The 20,281-nt window shown below is 38.2% G+C and overlaps 1 protein-coding gene across 7 annotated transcripts in view; it reads right to left on the bottom strand.

Annotated features, from left to right (window-relative positions):
- Positions 1-20,281, bottom strand: part of ITSN2 (intersectin 2) — a 78,979-nt gene that overhangs the window by 20,534 nt on the left and 38,164 nt on the right. For 5 of the 7 annotated variants that reach the window (XM_079298026.1, XM_079298031.1, XM_079298027.1 and 2 more), the window contains 20 exons: positions 20,116-20,179; positions 17,884-18,021; positions 17,709-17,794; positions 16,429-16,691; positions 15,621-15,770; positions 15,253-15,393; positions 14,361-14,448; positions 13,572-13,711; positions 10,751-10,887; positions 9,172-9,602; positions 7,849-7,970; positions 5,949-6,124; positions 5,526-5,670; positions 4,919-5,124; positions 4,050-4,114; positions 3,236-3,402; positions 2,920-2,965; positions 2,613-2,734; positions 1,727-1,823; positions 703-894 (listed from right to left, as the gene is read on the bottom strand). In XM_079298026.1, coding sequence (XP_079154152.1) covers positions 703-894; positions 1,727-1,823; positions 2,613-2,734; positions 2,920-2,965; positions 3,236-3,402; positions 4,050-4,114; positions 4,919-5,124; positions 5,526-5,670; positions 5,949-6,124; positions 7,849-7,970; positions 9,172-9,602; positions 10,751-10,887; positions 13,572-13,711; positions 14,361-14,448; positions 15,253-15,393; positions 15,621-15,770; positions 16,429-16,691; positions 17,709-17,794; positions 17,884-18,021; positions 20,116-20,179 — 2,976 coding nt within the window. Of the gene's footprint in view, positions 1-702; positions 895-1,726; positions 1,824-2,612; positions 2,735-2,919; positions 2,966-3,235; positions 3,403-4,049; positions 4,115-4,918; positions 5,125-5,525; positions 5,671-5,948; positions 6,125-7,848; positions 7,971-9,171; positions 9,603-10,750; positions 10,888-12,596; positions 12,678-13,571; positions 13,712-14,360; positions 14,449-15,252; positions 15,394-15,620; positions 15,771-16,428; positions 16,692-17,708; positions 17,795-17,883; positions 18,022-20,115; positions 20,180-20,281 lie in introns of all 7 variants that reach the window. The other 2 variants (XM_079298032.1, XM_079298029.1) reach the window with 2 other exon arrangements.

Raw genomic sequence — 20,281 nt, 5'->3', positions numbered from 1 at the left:
ATTTTTCTGGGAGGGGGATTTTCTCTGGGGACAGGGGCCAAAAAACAGGTGTGTGTAGGGGACACCAGAAACCTTTACTGTGTTTATGTAGAAAAGGCAGAGAAGGTGTTGACTGTCAGAATTCAGTTCTCAGCCTGCTGCTGGTAATTTTTACTTCAACCTATGCCCTGATATATATCTTGTTTCTCAGGACTGGATGACAGATGGAATGCTGGGAGCCTGGACAAGCATTTAGGACAGGACAGACCACTTACTAATGCCAAAATCTTCTCCCTACCCTTTTTATGGGTATTTATACTTGATACATGTGCTAAATTTACTACAGCACTTTTCCTGATTTTACAAAACTTGAGCAAGTTCTGTAACTGTGCAAGTTCTGTAATTGCAGTGTGCCTGCACTGCTTCCCAGTCTATGTTCATTATCAGCACCTTGTTGGAAGGAGAACTCCTACCCAATCCAGTATTTTTAACTCACCCTACAGCATTCTTGCTATCCTTCATTGGCTGATGGGTAATGTGCTGGTTGTTTGTAGGTTAATTAGAAAATTACCTTGTACTATTAGAAAGTATTTAAAGAAAGAGTACTTGAAGTACTAATCAATTCAGCTGATGCCTGGACCTCCAAATTCCAAACACAAAGAATAACAGCAATGCACCTTTGAAATGAAGTAACAAAATTAATAAAAAATAGAGGTTGCTCACACTGCTGACTTGGATCAGAATCTGTGGTCATCTTCACATAGTTTGAGGGGAAGAGACCTGTCACACCATTGATTTCTCCTTGCCACCAGTCAGCATCATCTTTGTTCAGCACATTTATCAGCTGCCCCTTGGAGAAACTGAGCTCGTCCTCATTGTTGGCCGTGTAATCGTACATGGCTATCACCTGACACACTGTGAAGGAAAGAAGAGTAGAATGGATTTAAATGAATTTTTGTATCAGTATTAAAACTGTTTTCTCAGTGTTTTACAAATCCACAGGAAAGAAACAACCATTTCACATGCCATTTCAAATGCCACACTGTTTTATCTTGATACAGAATTGTCTTCCCTTTTCTTTTACTTTTTCAAAATTGAGCCAGCCAGTAATTCTTATTTCCATTTTATACATCTGTGAGCTTGTATAATGAATGGATGCACCTACTGGCCTTCTAAACACTTCAAAATGTAATCAATTATGCTTCTATTTTACTGGCTGAAAAGAGTGAGTTTATTATCTTACTGCAGACATTTGTGGGGAAAATGTGGCAGAGGAAGAGGAAACGTGCAGTAGCTAATCATGGGTTTCTGCTTTAGTCACAGGGAAGTTATGTCCAGTAAAATGCAGGAAATTATTGTATAAGCAACTCACAGCTGTGGAGAACAGCATAATTTAAGCACACAGAAGCAAAAAATCTCCTTTTCTGTGAAATAACCTCATTTGTACCCGACCATTCAAATGAAAAAACCTAGAAATAACCCGAAAATTTGCTTAGTCTCCCTCTTTGTAAGGAGCAGTGCATGTAATTCCATGTGGTTTGCTAATGTTTACTAGCTCTTTAAAATTTTTGCTAGCACTTGGAAACATGGAGTTTCCAGAGAAGAAGAGTATGGCTCTTCAGAGCAACCACCAATATTAAAAAGCCCAGAAGTTGGATGCTGACCCTCACAGATACATGAAAAATTGAAATAGTTACAAAAAATTCTAAATTAAATACAAAGTCTATTGGTTTTGGTTTTTTTTCACCTGAGGGAGCAGCTGATGTGGTTCTTTCACTGCTTGGACCCAGCAGCTTCACATGGCTGGCAGGGAACCATCCCTTCTGTCTCTTTTTTCCTCTTGCCTGTAAATATTCACAATGGTTATTACACAATTGAAAAACTGAATAGTCCATAGACTATTCAGAAAAAAAAAATGCAACAAATATGCTACACATTTTTGTCAACAAAAGACTAGAAGTCAGGCTTCTAAACAGCAATTAAATAAATCTCAGAAGATAAAAATCTGACTAAAGCATCAAACAATGCAATTGAGATAAAGCTGCACCCTAATATGTTCATCCATTTTTTAAAAGTGAGATTTCAGAGTACAACTTGATTGTAGGGCTGAAAATTTGTTCTCTGAATTTTGCACTTATGCATCACATCCAGAGTCTCTAATGAGGTCAAGGGGACTTTTACAGGACATTCTTAAATCTAGGTGGGGAAGGGAGAGAAGTGGGAACAGCACCTTTGCATTAAACAAGCTTCCAACTACAGCTTCCAAACCCACCTCTTCTTTCATTGGAATAACTTTAGAGCTTAATGTTTCACCAATTCAATCCTAACCAATCAAATAACTGTCAACTTGTCTCTTCCTCCTCCCACATGTTAATCGACAGTTTTACTATTTTATGTGATCAAGAAAATCAACTCTACAAAACCATAAAACCCCCAGCAACCCAAGGTTTAAAAAAAGCCAACCAACCACTCTAACAAACAAAAAAAAATCCACCACACAGCTTTTCTTCCTCTTTGGTTTATACAATATGAAAATAACTTTCTGACCAATTTTTATATAACTCAATTGTTTTTTTGAATTAAACCTGAGAGCACATTCATCAAGTCACAATTATTTCTCCTTGAATCACTACCTGCAACTCTCCTTGCCACCATCCACTGGCATTTTTCTTCAGAATAAGAATCAGCTGTCCTGGAGCGAGACTGAGCTGTTCAGTTCCTGATGCAGCATAGGCTGTAGTAACCTGAGCGATTTCTGGAAAGAAAACAGTAATTGCATTTGTTCATTTTTCACTGCAGTAACAGCTGGATCCTCAGAAATATCCTGGCACATGACTTGCAGCTAAGAACATCAGCTACCATTAAAACACTGCTATGAACCTAAATGTTCAGAGTTACTTAAAAAAAGTCTTAAATGTTAAAAGGTTATCACACACTTACCGGGTTTCTTATTTATTGTTCCAGTTTTGCCAGCATAGCTAGAAGCCTACAAAGATAAAACAACAACCACCTTTAATGTGCAATAAACCCAGTACAGTTTACACTGTAAAAGCACATGGATTTAACAAAACACCATTCTATACAGGGGGCAGTGTGACACTGGCTACAGCTCTGATTTAGCACTCAAGCTAATTCAAGAGGATTTTCTTTTCTGTAAAGTACATTAAATTCTGCTCAAACCTGCCTAAGAGCTGGGTGCCAACAGAATAAAATTGAGAGAAAATATTACATGTTGATTCTCAGAATATCAACTCACATCTGGATCTTTTGGTCTGACATAATTGGAAGGGAAGATTCCAGTTCTGTTATCAATGCTCCCAGTCCACCACTCCCCTTCCTTCTGGGTCACCAGGATCTCCTCCCCTTCCATGAACGTCAGGTCACCAGGCTCAGAGCTTGAATATGGATAGAGAGCAATGTACTCTGTGCAAAGAGAGAGAGCAGCTTCAGATGGGCATAAAGGAACATCAGATGGGATAAAGGGATATCAGCATTCTCCAGAGTGCTCACAGCAGGGACCACAAGTGTGCTCAGAACAGGGACCATACCTTCACAAGTCTGTGAACTGACCTGTCTACCTGCTTGACTGCAATCACATTTACTCTTACAGGTACACAACTTTGTAATGAAAAAACACAGGTGCAATTAAAATATAATTGGGGAAGCATGGAGATACACTAGAAATTTTTCTCCAGTAATACTTGTTTTCTATACTCCTTACTGACTGTAAGACAATGATCCATATTCAGAAGATTAAAAATCTTTTCTCATGTCTTTACAGAACAGCATAACACAGTAGAGAACACCATGAGAAGAACTCTGCTTATGAGTTTTCAGAGTATTCATGCTAGAGCTAATAACAGAACCCAAGTCTATGCTCAACCTGAATTACTTATAGCCTTAAGCTCCTATTTTAGAACTCTTGTATCAACAGCTGAACATTTGCACTGTGTCTTTTGGACAAGCACTCAAACTGCTGCTCAGAAACTCCTCACAAACTAAACTATATTTACAAGTCATTAAGCAGAACCAGACTGTAGCATTAGTTGGCATTTTTCATGCTGTCTTACCCTCTCCTGCTGTGTAACTCTGGGTATTAGGCCTTTTGTTTACAGCTGCATAAATAGCTTCTGGTCTGCAGAAAGAAGGAAAAAAAAAAGCTCTGTGTTACCAAGAGGCTGATCAAGAGCAAATCTCTCAATTGACATGAGACTAAGATCACTTTGGTCCTGTCAGAGCTGGTACTGACTCTGAATTAACTACAAAGACTTCCCTGACTATCAAACAGTGCCAAGTATCACTGATATTTAATATATTTATGGCACCCAAGAGCACACCACTTAAAAAAATACCATGTGATAAAAGAGAGGGAAGAGATACATTCACAAATCATGTTATTCAAAAGAAGTAAATTAAAGATTTTGACTAAATTCTCTTATTCTGAAGAATTTCTAAGAAGTTTTAGCAGAATGCATGAACAGTTTATACACAGTGGTGCAGCCAGCAGTAACCAGACTTTACCTAACAGTTACCCTGGAGCATTAGAACAGGCATAATGATCTTTTCAAGTGAAGAAAAACACACTAGTGCAGAGCTTACTTAGTTTTGGGTCACTTAAAAATTGTCTCCTTTAGAGGCAGAATGCAACTGCACTGCAAGAGAGGAGACTTGGTAATGAACTAAAAGTCTGGCACTTGATGAACAATCAAACATCACTGATGTTTCACAGCATCAGCCTAGCAAGACTGTCTTAGTTCCACAGCAGTGAGCCTATCATTACTTGGCTTGCCAAAATGAAATAATAAAAGCTTAAAATGACACAGAGTAAATTTTAAAGGGCATTTATGTACTTCACACGAAAGCACTGGAAGAATTTTGCACTCTAAACCACCCCTTTTTGCAAACTGCTGAATAAAACAACAACAAAAGTCACACTTACTCCTCTTTCTTGGTTTCACTCCCAGGTAAGAGCTTGACATAGGACTTTGGAAACCAACCCCTTCCTCCATGTACCTCTCCAAACCACCAGTTCTCCTGCTGCTCCAGGACAGTGATGATGTCATTCTTTGAAAAATTCAAGTGGTTATCTTTTTTTGCAGTCCAAGAGCAAAGTGCTTGTGCTTTTAGGTTCTCTACAGGCTGCCCCTGTAAGACAGAAATTATGTTGGTTGACCACACTGCCCCAGACTGGTTCAATTGTTAAAAACAAACACTGGTGGATCATTTACTGAAGTTTAAGCAACTTCATTCTTAAGTGATGGCTGAATAGCTTTTTACATCAATGCATGCATGATGTTTCTTATTTGTTAGAAATATCTTCTGTGAAAATTATTTCAGAATTTTGAAATATGAGTCTTCTTGCTCAGTGGTCCCTGGAAAATAAGGAATTTTATCAATGCACTTTAGTAGAATATTTAGACAAGCTTCTTTATCCTCCAGCCTTCTCAGTGCACCAAGCATTAGCAAAGTTGTGTGGTGTTCTGGTTTTTCTTTAAATGATTTTCATTTACATAAATCTGACATATAGCAAATTCTGCAGAAGGTACCTGTCCATGAACAGGTGAAACAGATCCAGGGGACACAGTGCGAGTAAAAGCTGATTTCTGCTGCCAGGCTGTGTTAACATTCAGGCTGGAAAAGGGGACGTTTTGGTAATCAGGTTCTTCTGCAGATTTACTTGGTGAAAGTGGTCTGCAAATTGAACACAAGGCATATTTATTAAATTACAACTTTTATTTAGAAAGTACCTCAAGCAGAGAACATTTTTTTAACATCTATAAAACTGATACCCTATACAATGCAAAGCAGACTATCAAATACTTACAATTTTCCAAGCTAAAACTTTAAAGAAGATTCTTCAATAAGTTTTCTGCATTTATATTTTAAAAACAAACATCAGGTGAAACTATACAGCACATAATGTGCTAGCTAAATTTAGAAAAAGCAATTTAAACACAAACATAACTCACTCTGAAGCAGCTGAGGTAGTAGATAAAGATACTGTAGGAGGAAGTAAGGCTTTCTTAGGAGATAAAGCTTTTTCTCCTTCTGGTATTTTTTCTACATAATTGCACGGAAACCAACCAACATGTCCTTGAAAACTCCCATAAAGCCAACCTGGCTCTCCCACAGTTTTTTCATCAACCTATGGACAGGAGGAGAAATACAAAGAATTAGCAGATGAAACAAGCAGGGTACCTGGTGTGCCAGCAGCTGCTGGCTCTCTGACCTGAACAGGGGCAGTGCCCACACCAGGACCAGAATTTCACTCTGTCCTGGCAGAACTGAGCTGATTTTGCCCTGTGATGATGCAGCTGCACTGGTTTCAGACACAGGTACAGACAGACCTCAAGGACATTCAAACAGGCCCCAGATATGCACATGGGGATAATGCAGTGTCTCTGAGCCACTCTGTCCTGCCAAAAATGCCCATGCACTATGCTGGATTCTGCTGAATGTGCAGCCAAGGGCAGGGCTGGTGAGCAGGAAACAACTGCTGCTGTTCTGCTCACAGATATAATTAACTCTGTCAGCTGACTGCACCCAAAAATTCTGCTATTTACTAAATGATTAAGTATAGAACATCCTTAAACACTGACAGCAACACTGAAGCTTCAATTCTGCTGCAAATTATAATGCCAGTTAGTGAAAATTTGCTGAAAATTAGCAGCCCATCAAATACTATCAGTTGGTTGGCTTAGTTGGGGTTTAATATGCAAGAGGAAGAGGAGGTGGCAGCTGTTAGCCTATTTCTGAAATCAGTTATCAGCAGTTAAATTATACAATTACAGTGAGAGGGAAGTCAAAGCAAAACCTACTTCTCTTTTTCCCTCTTCCATGGTTCATTGGTATGAAAATGCAAATAAATACTTTAACACTGTCAAACTGAAAGCTAATTTAGTCAAGTGTTTTAATATTTTGTACCACATTGCTTTATAAATTATTCCTTATCACCTACTTGTATCACTTACAATCTGCATGAGGAGGAAACCACACATACTTATGCATTAGAAACTGTATTACCACAGTTGTAAATCAGTTTTCACACATTCACCTGCAGACAGATTTTCAAACAAGTGCTAATAACTAATATACATGAAATAATACAGATTTCAACTGAGATGCCACAAGGCATTTACAGTCTTATGGTCCTACTGTAATATTATAGACAGCAAATTCAGAGAAGTGCTACAGTAAATGGACACAGAATAAATTGCTCTAAGTGTCTGCCTGAGGGAGGATTGATAAAGGAACACTCAAGGAGAATCACAGATTCATAGGATGGTTTGAGTGGAAAAAGATCTTAAAGATCACTTGGTTCCACCCCCTCTGCCAGGGGCAGAGACACTTTCCACTAGACCAGGTTGCTCAGACAGGCAGAAATCTCTCTTAAAAATACACTGAAAAACAGTATTAAGATTCAAAAGAACCTTTCACATCTACTTGTTAAATAACTAATTTGATTTCAATTCAAATGCCATCACTAAATAATTAATGTCTCTATTTACTATGCTCCTATTTCAAGCAAAAACTCAGAAGCCAACTTCTACACATGCAGTGAACTGCAACAACTACATTGTTTCTGATCTACTAATTTTAGAAAGCTTTTGTTTAGCATTTACTGTTCTTATATTTAAAGAGATGGACAATATATCTAGGAAGTGTAAAATTCAGAAATATTTTGGCTGAATTAATCCTGATTTCACCTATTTAAAAAAAAATAAATAAAGCAGCAACCCAATTTAAATTTTGAGTAAACCTTAAAATACATCAATGCTATGCTTTTGACCCTTAAGACTAGAGAAAAAACCCTCAAGGCTAGAGAAAAGAGTTAATTTTTGCAAATTAAATGTGAATAGCACACCTTACCTGAATTATATCTCCAGCATTAAAGCTCATCTCATCGTGGTTCCTTGCCTCAAATGGATACAAAGCTCTGTAATTTACCACAGCAATGGAATTCCTCGACTCTGCAGCACCAGCTGCATTACCTGGAGGCAAGAAAACCAGTCACCACTCTGACAGGTGAGAGACAAACACCCAGTTGGAGCCCCATCACCCTAAACAACTGGTAGGAATATCAGTTCTTGCCCCAGACACTGTGCTGGCATCAGAGATGATCACCAGGGAACCAGTTTAGCACACCACTCATGGAAATGTAAAGACAATAAAATGCATTGATTTCTGCAGTGATAAAAATCACAAAAACATAGAATGGGTTGGGCTGGAAGGGACCTTAAAGGTCACCAGGTTTCACCCCCCTGCCATGGGCAGGGATAACTTCTGCTAGACATCATTAAAAATGACATTTTTATCTTCTCCTCTTTCCTTGTCACACTGCTCTGGCTAAGCTAGTGCCTGAATAAAGCCTCATTTAACACCACTATAATGTTCCAAGTTGAAAAGATCCCTTATTGCAACAATAAGTGTTCAACAGCACATGTGAAGATTTTTTTTAGAAACCTGTAACAGCAAAATATCACAGTTTCTATTTTCTTTGCATCTCTGATCTCCAAGTCAGTGGCTGATGTTGCAAACAGGGAATGTTTTACAAGGTTTAGCTGAGGTGTGCAAGTATCTTTCAACCCTGTTCTAATTTGATCCTTACTGAACTCAGTAAGTAAAGTGGCTAATAAAAACTGACAAGAACTAATGAAGGATGAAATCAAATATGTCTTTAGCAAAAATATTGTTAAAGCACTCTTCTTGTGAATCCCATAGCTAGAGCTAGGTCTAGCCATTCAGTTGTTTTTTTTTTTTTTTATCTGAAGCATTGAGTAATGCAAAAATAAACTGCATTTCACTGTTAATAAATCACTTTTCTGAGAGTTACCTGCCCATCTTTCATCAATAAACAAACCCCCTCCATACTAGCATTCTGTTTTAATGAAAGAAAGGGCAAGCCTAGGAAAAACCTAAAGTATTACAGTTCCCAGCAACTGCTATTTGTTGACCATGATCATTGGAAGATTTGACTTCAGTGTCATAGGTGCTGAAAACTGACAGAAGTAACTTAAGCTTATAGGATCATAGAAAACTGACAAAAGACACAAAACATTGCTGGTTTGGATGTTTTGCAATTGTATCTTTGGCAAGAAGTCTGTTGTAGAGTCACATCAATAGCAGTACACGTGAAGAGTGAAATAATTACAAGAAAGTAAAAGTCCAAAAGTCTAACAATTTTGAGATTACCTTCATTTTTCCAGGGTGGCTTAAGACTTTTCCCCTCTGTTGGCTTCAACAGATCTGCTAACTTTTCATTAATATTTATTTTAGAAATGTGTTTTTCCACCTCTTGAGAGCTGCTTGCCTCTTTTATCTTTCTTATCTCCTCATTCTGCTTGCGCCTCTCAGCTTCTTTTGCTATTTGTTCTTGCTTTCTTTTATCTTCTTCCAGTTGCCTCTGCCTTTGTTGTTCCACCTCCCTCAAGATCGTGTCTTGTCTATTTTTCTCCTCCTCTGCAAGAAGCTGTTGTTTGTTTTCCCTTTCTCTCATCATGGCAGCTGCTTCTTCAGCTTTCAGCTTTTCCTGCATTCGTTCTTCCTCCAATCGCTTCTTTTTCTCTTCCTCTTCCCTTCGGATATTTTCCTGCCATCGGTTCTCCTTCTCCCGTTTTGCTTTCCTGGAAGAAAGGAATGAGAAAAGTAAGGGAACACTGATGGAAAAATGAATGAGATTGTGTTCCTACAGTAATCAGCAAAACTGAGTTTATGACCTTGATCACTCTGCTCTCAGGTTCATCCGCTCTGCCACAGACCATGGCTTAACAAGGGTGCCAGTGTATTCCATGTAAAATAACAAATGGATTAAAATTCAACAGTTTTAATCCATCACCTGTGCAGTGCCTTCATGAGCACTTCTGCCCACCTGCACTCTGATGAGCAAGAACTGATCTGCTAATTGAACCAAGCTGGATTAAGCTCTCCAGCAAGGCAGTATCCAAATCTCCTCACTGAAAACAATGACTTCCAAAGAGATTAATTTCACTCAGGTACATAGATAAAAATAGCCTTTGCATACTGATCTTGGCAGCTTGGTATTTTTGCCTTCAGCAGTTGCAATCTATCCAATGTGCTTATCCCTGCCAGGACCACACTGCAGCAGATAGGATCTGAAAACCTGATTGTATTCTCTGAAATTATTTGGATGTTACCCTGTGCCTCAGCTGTCTAAAGAAGTTAGTATCCAATTCAACACAATATTTTAGCTGTCAAGACCTTTCTTCTTCTTCTTCTTTTAAGACCTTCTTTCAAGAGAGAGGACCTAACCCTTTGGGCCATCTTTTTAACAATATCTAGATGAGACCCTTTCATCCCTGTGGGATATCCACTGCCCTGTTGGGCATTTTAGTGTTTCCAAGCACATGGCAGGATCCAGTAGGAGCTGTACAGTGATGCTGTTACTCCATCACACAGCTGTGTCCAACCAAATAATTAACAGGCTATCACCACACATATGGCACATGGTTCTCTTAAACACTGTCACAAATGTTATGAAACTTCATCACATGCAGAAAAACACTGCCATGAGCAAAGCCCATGAATCACTCTCACTATAAGGTCACTAGCTCTGTTTCTTTAGTCAAATCAAATACACAAGTGAAAATCTGAAATTCAAACCCTCTTTCATGAGGGGTACTTCACATAAAATGCTGCCTTTAAGGCAACCAATAGGATGTATTTTTACATTAAAAATATACATCTTCTCTTAAAAGTCAGAACAGTATTATTGTGTTTTAAGAACTGCAGCACTGATACACTCAGCCATTACCTTGCAGCCTCATCTTCCAGTCGCTTCTTCTGTGCCAGTTCAGCTCTTCTTTTTTGTACCTCTCTTATTTTGTCCTGTTTGATCCTGTGGAGCTGCTCCAAGGCTAATTGCTGTGTGCTGTAACTTTCCCTCAGGTCCTAGGGAGGGAACAATGCAATACATAAAAGGGAATAAAGCCAATCTTTGACAAAAGCATCCAGGCATTTAATGCTTTTTCAACCAAGTTTTAATACAAATGGCCAAAGTAGTATTAAGTTATTAATAGTCCTTGGAGGTCACTGCAAAGAAAGTCAAATCAACAGAAGTATAGAAGGAGATGGCAGGTTTGCAAAGTCACTGATGTAATTTGGGCTTTCAAAGAGCCCTTCCAGTCCTACACCTGCTGGAAATGCCAACCACGACAGAGGAGAGGGGAAGATACAAAACTGAGTGTTCAAACACAATGTTACTGAAGGCAGTGAATTGTATTTTAAGTAACTACAAGGAGGCAGATTTCAGCTGAAAGCCAACACTGTACCATAACCTGAGAAAGCATCCTGCAGTAGAGTGCTCACCCTTGATGCTTCCTGAGTGATCAGTCCCATGTTTGAACCAGAAAAACTTCATAAATATACTCAGCAGTCATACCACTGTGGGAAACCACAGCTTAAAGACACTAACTCTGACTGGACTACTCCTGTACTTGTCAACTTCTCCATTTTAATCTTTTTCTTTTTTAACACATCCTTCAATTCCTATTCCACCTCTTTCTGACAACAATATTTTTTTTTCCAAGCAAAAAAATCGGAATGAATCTTTTGGATAACTGAATTAACAGACAAAAAAAAAAAAAAAAAAAAAATCAACAATAATAGAACTACTTTAGACTGTACCTTGCCATCTTGCAAAACACCTCCAAGATAATTCAGTCTTTTTTCTTAGTAATCTTGCTGATATACATTGAGCAATGCAACAGGTAAAGAAACCTGACTTTTTGCATCTGATTTCATAAATATAAATAAAGCAATTCAGAATGAATCATTCCCACTGCAATATGCACCTATACCAATAACCATGTTGCCTAAGAGATATGGTGCAATTTATATGACAAAGGTAAGATAACAAGATTGCTGTGTCACTGTAGCAACAAACTAAATCAAGCAATTGACTAAAATTTTTTTCTCAAATAAAATCAGCTGGGAATATTCTTCCTTCTTATTTTGCCCAGAATTTCAGGAGCACTATGGGAGCAAAACTTATATTAGAAAAAACTCTCATATCTTTAAGGACAGAAAAACCCTCATGCAAAGCAAAAGGAAAAGCTCATCTAGGAAATTCTGTTGTTTTATTTCCTCATAAATTATTCTGAAAGTATTTCTGACCTCAGCAGACAAAAGTAGTGTTGAAAGACAGCAAATAGGTTTTAGTACTGGGTTAATCTGGAAGTTTGACAGCATTGTGTTTGCCATACTGTATTATGCACTCTGATGCCACTTCTAGATTTTAAACAGGTACAGAGCAAGAGATGGAAAAGTGGAAGAAGACACCATTTCCATCTGAGACTACTTCTTTGGTTCATATTACCTTAACTAGCAAGAAAAACATCGGGTGAAACAACTTAGAAAAAAGTCCATTAAGAAATTTAAAGTCAGTATTTTGCCCTCAGTATTCTACAGTTTGGATTTCTAAGCAGGTAAGGATGTTAAGTCTTCAAGAGGATGTAAAAGCTAGCAGAAAAAAACCCAGCCTATTGGTTTTCTTTTGGGAAAATGTATTTAATAGCAGTAGCACATCCAAACAGAAAGGGTAAGCAGAGAAAAATTGCGAAATAATTAACAAACAAAAAAGCCAAAGATTAGAAAATAACCTTAAGTAAGAGGAAGAGGTTGTTGAGACAGCTTAGCAGAGACAAAAGGCACTGAAGAACAGAATCATCCATATTCTCACACTGTAAGATAAGGTAGACAAAAAGCCAATTAATCTTTGCACTGTATTTTGAAAAACATATTTTAGGGAAGATTGAACTGTGGATGCAGCCACTGAACACAGCAAGCCATGCAATAAACAAGTAAATGAAAATGCCCATTGCATGAAGCCACTTTTATAAAGAAAAGAAATTCCTTACATGTTTACAAATTTTTGTGACTTTTTTTAATTGGAGAATGCAGAGCCCTCATGCTGGCCCAGCATCAATCCACTACTTAAGGAAAAAGTTCCCACCAGTGCCACTTGGAGTAAGCTGGCAAATGAAGTTAAATGGATGTGTGCTACCCTGTGAGAGCTGCCCTGAGCTTTTAGGCAGGCCAAGAGTTGCCTTAGAAACAAAAATTCAGAGCCAGTGATCAACAACTCTTACCTTAGAACAAATTAGTGAAAATTAACAAATAAGTGGCCTACACTTAAAGATCATACTCAAATCTGCTACCAGAACTGGCACAGTGTACTGTGAAACTACACAGGTCTATCAATACAAGTCAAGTGTTCAGTACACAATTCAAAAATAGCAGCAAATATGACCTCATACTGTAAGAACAGAATGTGCAAGGGCCTGAAAAACTTTAATTCTAAATCAAAATGAATTCCAGAAGGCAAAAGGTGAGAGTGAGCAATAGTTAAGTCATGCAATGCAATAGTTAGCAAGAGACTAATATTTTAGTACATTAGCAATAGGTTTCCATTTTTATTGTACTATTTACTCCAAGACTTTAGATAATTCTTTTTTGACACTGAAGTTGGGGAAAACTTTTTGGAAGCCTGGTGAAAGTGGCACCAATCTTTATGACTGGATGAAGAAATAAAATACAGTGCTTATAAGTGTAGGATATTTAGATAATGCACCTACCTTAAGCTGACTGTTAAATTCATCCATTTCAGCAAGTTTAGAAGCAGTTTCCTTCTCAAGGGCATCTAGTTGTTCCTTAAGTCTTTGGCATAATTCTTCCTTTTCTTGGGACTTCTTGTGCACTGAATTGACTCCTGTACCTGCATAAGGAAAGACAAGCAATTTTCAAGTTTCTGGGTTTTTGGTTTTTTTTTTTTTTTTTTTTTTTTCTTTTTTCCCCCTAGTTTTTAATCATTGTATGTTATTTTCCTATTATATACACAGCCCAAATCTCCTTCCTCACAAAAATTCCTTTATTTACCTTTCTATACATATACAGCATGAGGAAGAAATATCCTCAACACTGAACTAAGGCACATAGGCATTCCATGCAATAAATACAGAATAATTTTCAAGTTGGTTTTTTTTATATCAGACCAACTCATACCAAGTTTTTCTAGACAGACACTTCCAGTGCAATTTGAAGTAAAGACCAATGTAAACTTTACATAAATGAACTCCCTTGTGTTTAGACCACCAAAAAAAAGATAAATTGTAATAATATCTGTGAGCTACATAGTCTGTATAAATAAAGTTTAAAGCAAAATCTGTGCTTTCTTGCCAAAATGTGTTTGTTTGCCCCTTATTTGGAACATAAAGGAGATAATGAAATGCAGATAAGACAATGGCACTAACTGGGAAGATGTAGAAGTGAAGGTGTTATTAACACCTCTGTGCCCTTCAGCCTTGATTACAAGGAATGAGAAATCAGCAAGGCAATCAAGAACAGAACTCATGTCAGGCACTTACTCTGAGTGTTTTCAAGTTGAGCATTTTTTATCCTTTCATTCAACAACTGCTTTTCAGGAACCAAATAGATCAGTTTATTCTGATAATCCTGTAGATGTTGAAGAGAACATAACAAATTTTTAGTATTGTTTATGAATCAGTAAGAAAAACAGAACGACTTTTCAAACATAGCTTCAACTCATGTCAATGAAACACAGATGCAAGTTATCATTACTGGATAAAGAAAAAAAATTACTTCTATACTCTTAATAGAAATAATATTACAATTGAAAACTTTTGACCCCAAACCATTAACACAGCTGGAAAAACATTTACCACACATGCTAAAAGTGTAAATATTATCACAAGTCACATCTAAGGTGACAACCCCAAGCCTAACATAAAACAGTAACAACATGAAAAGAAATTTCCCTGATGAGCAGAAGCATCACACAAATATGGCAGGAGGATAACTGATGGCAGTCAACTGATTAGAAATAATTAATGTCTTGTTACTCAAATAGAGAAAAAAAAGATAAAAGAGCAGCAAGGTAATTCAACCTAAACATCAACTTGGCCTGAACACAGGACAACATTCCTCAAAAAAATCTGAGTCTGGAGCCGCAGAAGAATTCAAAATTAAAGAGAAGCCTCTATTATCAGTCCACAAAAGAATAGTTGAGGTTTTACAAACTGTTATTTAACTCTCAGCTCATTTTAGTACATATAATCATTTGTTTAACACCACACACAAAAGTAAAAGCCTCTGTAATGCTGACGGTCTTGCCTATTTCCTCTCTCCACTGCAATCCAACTGACTCCATATTCCTCCCAAAAGAGATGCATTATCAACAGCACTATGGAAACACAGAACATAGTAAAAGAAAACCATAAGCTTAACAAAGTTACACACTTCAAGCTGTTGTTGTAGTTGCTTGACTTCCATGATTCCTTGGTCATATTTCCTATCCAAAGCCTCCAGCTCAGTTTTCCGCATTTGCTTTTTGCTACGAATATCCTGCAGCCTGCCTGAGATCTGCTGATGTTTGTCAGTCTGGAAAGAAAGCAGAGACAGATTATACCACAGATGGCAAAAATCCCTTTGCTAAGCCTGTGGGCAGGTTAGTTCACAACCAGTTCTCTAAAACAACCCAAAATACCTGCTTTAGATCAGTCACCCAAAACAGAGAGGCACACCTAGTGGGCCATTAATGAAGGTATTAATACTTGTATAATTAAAAATACTGTATTTCAGCATTTGTGGTGAAATTCAGGTCTTACCAGGGCTTCTAATTCAAGATTAAGGCTCTTCTTTTTAGAGGTCAACTTGACAATTTCCTCTTGTTCCCTGTTACGCTGATTAAGAAGTTCTTGGCGACGGATTCTCTCCCATTCCAGTCGTCGCTGGCGCTCGAGCTCCTGCTTTGCTGCCTGAGGGAAAGTTACATTACCTTAAATTACAGTGGAGATGCAGAACTCAGAGACCATGATTTCATATAATGTACTCTATTTCTAAAACAGCACAACAGCAACACAACATAATGTCTTCTCTGAAGTGCTCTTACACACTTCAGCATCAAGAATGCAGGAAGTGATCCTGCAAGATTCTTTGTGCCACACTCCTGACTCTGGATGAAAAAAGCTTCATAATTTAGAACACCTCTGCAGCTTGGAACATTGCCCATAAAACAGCACATTGATAGATACTGCTTGTAACCTCCTTTGAGTATTTCACAGAATTACATAAAATATGGAACTGTGATGGATGCACTCAGACAGCAAGTAGAAGCAAATTTGTCTCAAGTTTGGCTGTCAAAATGTTATCAATTATGAATTCAGTACAGTCTTGCCTGCAATACAAATTTTGGCAAAAATGCAAGAAATATACCCAAGAAAAATCTCATCTGCCCTGTGAAGTATCTGAAAAACTTTAATCTATACCAACATTTATAACAGACACAAACAATGTTCTCTCTCCAAGACAACTTGACATCAGCCAGGCCAGGAGACAGAACCAAAGCCAGCACTCAAACCCTGGATGCGCATACACATTGCTCAGAGCATTAAAAAGTAATGTTAAGAGAACAACCTCCCGCCTTTCTATTTCTTTCCTCCTTTCTTCTTCCCTTTGTCTCTCCAGCTCTCGTTGTCTCTCCAGCTGCCTTTCCATTTCCAGTTGCCTCTTCCGCTCCTGCTCCTGGCGTTCCCTCTCTCTTCGCTCCTGTTCTTCCCGTTCTTTCTGAGCTTTTCTTTCAGCCTCTCTCTGCTGCTGCTCCAGCAGGACCTGGCGGCGTTTTTCCAGCTCCATATTTCCTCTCTCATAGTTGGCTTTTCTTTTGTCCTCAAATGTCACTAAAATAAGGAAAGGTCATTATTTCTGTCCTGTGCAAAACACTCTCAAACAAGGACTTCAGTTATGCCACTAAAGATAGATACTTCTTGGCAAGCTCAGGCTGTTCAGTCATGGATGATGTAAGCATCTTCCATTTGTTAAAGTATTATTTTTCTGCTCAAAAATACCTCTACATTTTCCTAAGTATATTCCAAACAGGAAAAAAAAAAAAAAAAAGAAGAAAGTTCCAGTTTAAAATGACCACAAAAATAACTTGAACGTTACAGGAAAGCCTCTCATCTAAAGAATGAAAGATGAAAGAATGCTAGAGGAAAACATAAAACAGCAGCTTTTATAAGCTGAGAAAAGACCGTCTGAATGTTATGAAGGTTTTCCAATGTGCAGGAAACATTAATACATGGATAAAGAGCTTAGTTTTTCAGGGTGTTCCCTCTAAGAGTTCCTGGAGTTAAAACTACCAGACACCAAAACAGGATCAAGCTCAATTACTGCACACGAAGATAAAAAAAGACATAAAGGAATGGTTCAGGCCCCCAGCAACCACCCTTCCAAAAAGAGGGGCAAGTCCTGTCTTGCAAAGTCACTGTAACACTGTCAGTAACAGAATCTATGCTGTGTTCAAACTGCTTCCAGTTTGCAGAGGATTGAACTTCACTGGACCCACCTGCCTTCAGAACGGCCAGTAATGCCAGGAACTTTCAAGTGAAAAAAGAAATTTGCAGTAGCATATAGCAGTGTCTGGCCATGAAGGGTTTATTTTCCAGAATACATTATTAATCAGCACACTTTTTCTTTCCTACAGCTAAAAATAACCCCTGTCCCTGCCTTCTCAAATCTATTAGATGTAACAGGCTGACTACACGCACTCCAACAACCTTCCTACCATGCAAGTTAAAAGGGATTGAGCTCCTGAAATGAAGCTCTCCATGGATTTGATTATTTCTTCCACCTCCTAAAGGCTTCAGTGCCCTTCAAAAACATCCCCATAGATTAAGAACATGAACCCTGTTTTTTACCTGGCTGTTTTTTCTGTGGCTCCTCCTCTTGCACAGGTTGGTAAGATGGCAGAGTTCCATTTATATTTTCAGTATATTTTCCACTCCTGGAGGGGAAAAAAACCCACCCCACCACTGTTAGAGAAACAGTGCAGTTGTGTTCAATATATTATATTTCACTGCCCTCAGTGATTACCTGAAAGAAGGTGGCACCAGCTCAAGAGGCAGAGTGAGGGGCAGTGGCTGCCCAGCTTTGGCCATGTCTGTGAGGTGCATGGCCAACACAAACTCATCAGCCTTCAGCTGCCCATCTCCATCTATATCAGCCAGGGACCTGCAGGAGTTCAACAGCAGCATCAGTTAGAACCAAACATCACTCACAAATTACAGTTGAAAAAAAGCACTGTGGAAAAACAATTTTTAAAACTGAAAATTGCTGTGAAGTGTTTTAGTAAAAAATACTTACAGTTAATAACATAAGTAACTGATGAAGGGAGATATTATTTGGTTTGCTCATGTACTGTTATTCAGATCACAGAATCATGGAATGGTTTGGTTTGGTTTGGAAGGGACCTTAAAGATCATCCAGTTCCAAGCCCCTTCCACTATCCCAGGTTGCTCCAAGCCCCGTCCAGCCTGGCCATGAACACTTCCAGGGATGGGGCAGCCACAGCTTTTCTGTGCAGCCTGTTCCAGTGCCTCAACATCCTTCTAGTAAAGAATTTCTTCCTAATATCCAATATAAACCTGCTCTTTCAGTTTGAAGCCATTCCCCCTTATCCTGTCTCTACAGGCCCTTGTAAACAGTCTCCATCCTTGTAGGCTCCTTTCAGATGAAGCTTTCTTTACAACTTCACTGAAACATTCTATTTTCCAGCCTGAACACACCCAAGTCTCTTACATTTCCATAAAATACTGAAAAATGAGCAGGAAGTGGTAAGAAGTATCTCTTGCTTTACTGCATCACAAATAGAAGAGCTGGAAAGTGAATCCAGGACTGTTCTTAACCAGCTCAAAATTGTAGAAATCACTTTTTCAATTATTTTTTGAAGCCAAAGAAAACATTACATAAAATTACATCAAAATCTACAAGAGGAAGCTTTGCATAGAATTGCTTTTTCCTCTTGTGTCTCCTCAACAGTGCAGGGAAGACATGAGCTGGCATAGAGTAACTCACAGTGGGTAGGAAAAGGATCACCTACCCTCTCTAAGGAGCTGGAGATCATATTAGCCTACAAAATGTTTCCCACAAACTGGGAGGCTGGTGGGGTCTGTGTGTGTTTGTGTGAAACCAGTGAAATGCAAGCAAGCAGGAGCCTTTCTCAAAGAACTATCAAAGAACTATAGAGACAGAATCACTAAAATAGGTCCTTAGACTGCACATAAGAAATGCTTAGTAAAAACACAGTTCATTAAAAAGGCAGTTAAAAAAAAACCCTATAAAAAATAAAAAGGGAACAACAAAACAAACACCAAGAAACTCCATCACACACACACACACCACAGTGAAAAACAAAAGCAGGAGATGATGACATTTTGCAATGTTCACACAACAGCACTGTTCACATGTCAACAACACCATTATTTCAGTAATTACCATTAATGAGCACCCAGTAGAAATATTGGTAATTTCTTAGAGCAAAACTGAAATTTGGGCTGTTATTTCTCTCTGGTGGGGAACATAGAGCTCTTTGCATTGGCTACTGATAGATACACCCAGAAGGAAAAGAGCCACTGATTTATTCCCTCAGACTCCAGAGAGGAGCAATACAACTTCACACTCTATGTTTATATTCACAGCACAAAACCAAACAAGCTGAGCTTTGCTGCTGCTAAGGACACAAATGACTGTCCTGGGACAGAGGAACAAGAAATGTATAAAATCTGAGTTATGTCTGAAGGTGGAACCTAAACTGCCATGTCCAGCAGATCACATCATTCAAGCCTTCAGACAATTCTCACCACTTTCATCAGCACAATAAAGGCAAGTCTTAACAAACATGTAATAAGCAGATATCTTTATGGAATCTGCAGTAAAACTCAAAAAAGGTGAAGAGTTACTTAATTTTTAATCTTCCTCCATGCTTTACAACTAACAACCTAGATTTCAGAATCCAACTTTTGAAAGGAACAAGCCCTCAGCTCAGCAAGAGCATCCCTGGATCAGAAATTGAAGTTAGCATCTCTTCTATTATATAAAGTTTAAGAAACACACACAAAGAATGAAAAACTGAATTATCTCAAGGTGTCTTTTAGAAATGTAACTAGTGAACAATCTAAGATTGTCAGCAAACTAGTTAACTAGTTTGTTTTAACTAGCAGCTCAGTTTCTGATTTTAAATCTGTGATGTCTCTATAATGTCTTATTAAATAAAGTACATTTCCTCTCTTAACACCATAAAGACACTGAACCAGTAACTAAACTCACCAAATAGTAGCCAGCTGAGTCTGGGAAAGATTTGATTGCAGAAGGGCATTCCTTGCTTGAAATCCTTAGTGAAAGTGCAAAAGATTTTTATTAAAATAAACATTTCATTCAAAGATCCACATGAAGCAAAAAATGGGTCACAAAGTGGGGCATGTTTATTTTTAAT

The sequence above is a fragment of the Erithacus rubecula genome, assembly GCF_903797595.1.
Source record: "Erithacus rubecula genome assembly, chromosome: 2".
NCBI classification, from domain to species: domain Eukaryota; kingdom Metazoa; phylum Chordata; class Aves; order Passeriformes; family Muscicapidae; genus Erithacus; species Erithacus rubecula.
This window is presented reverse-complemented; position numbering and strand designations above follow the sequence as displayed.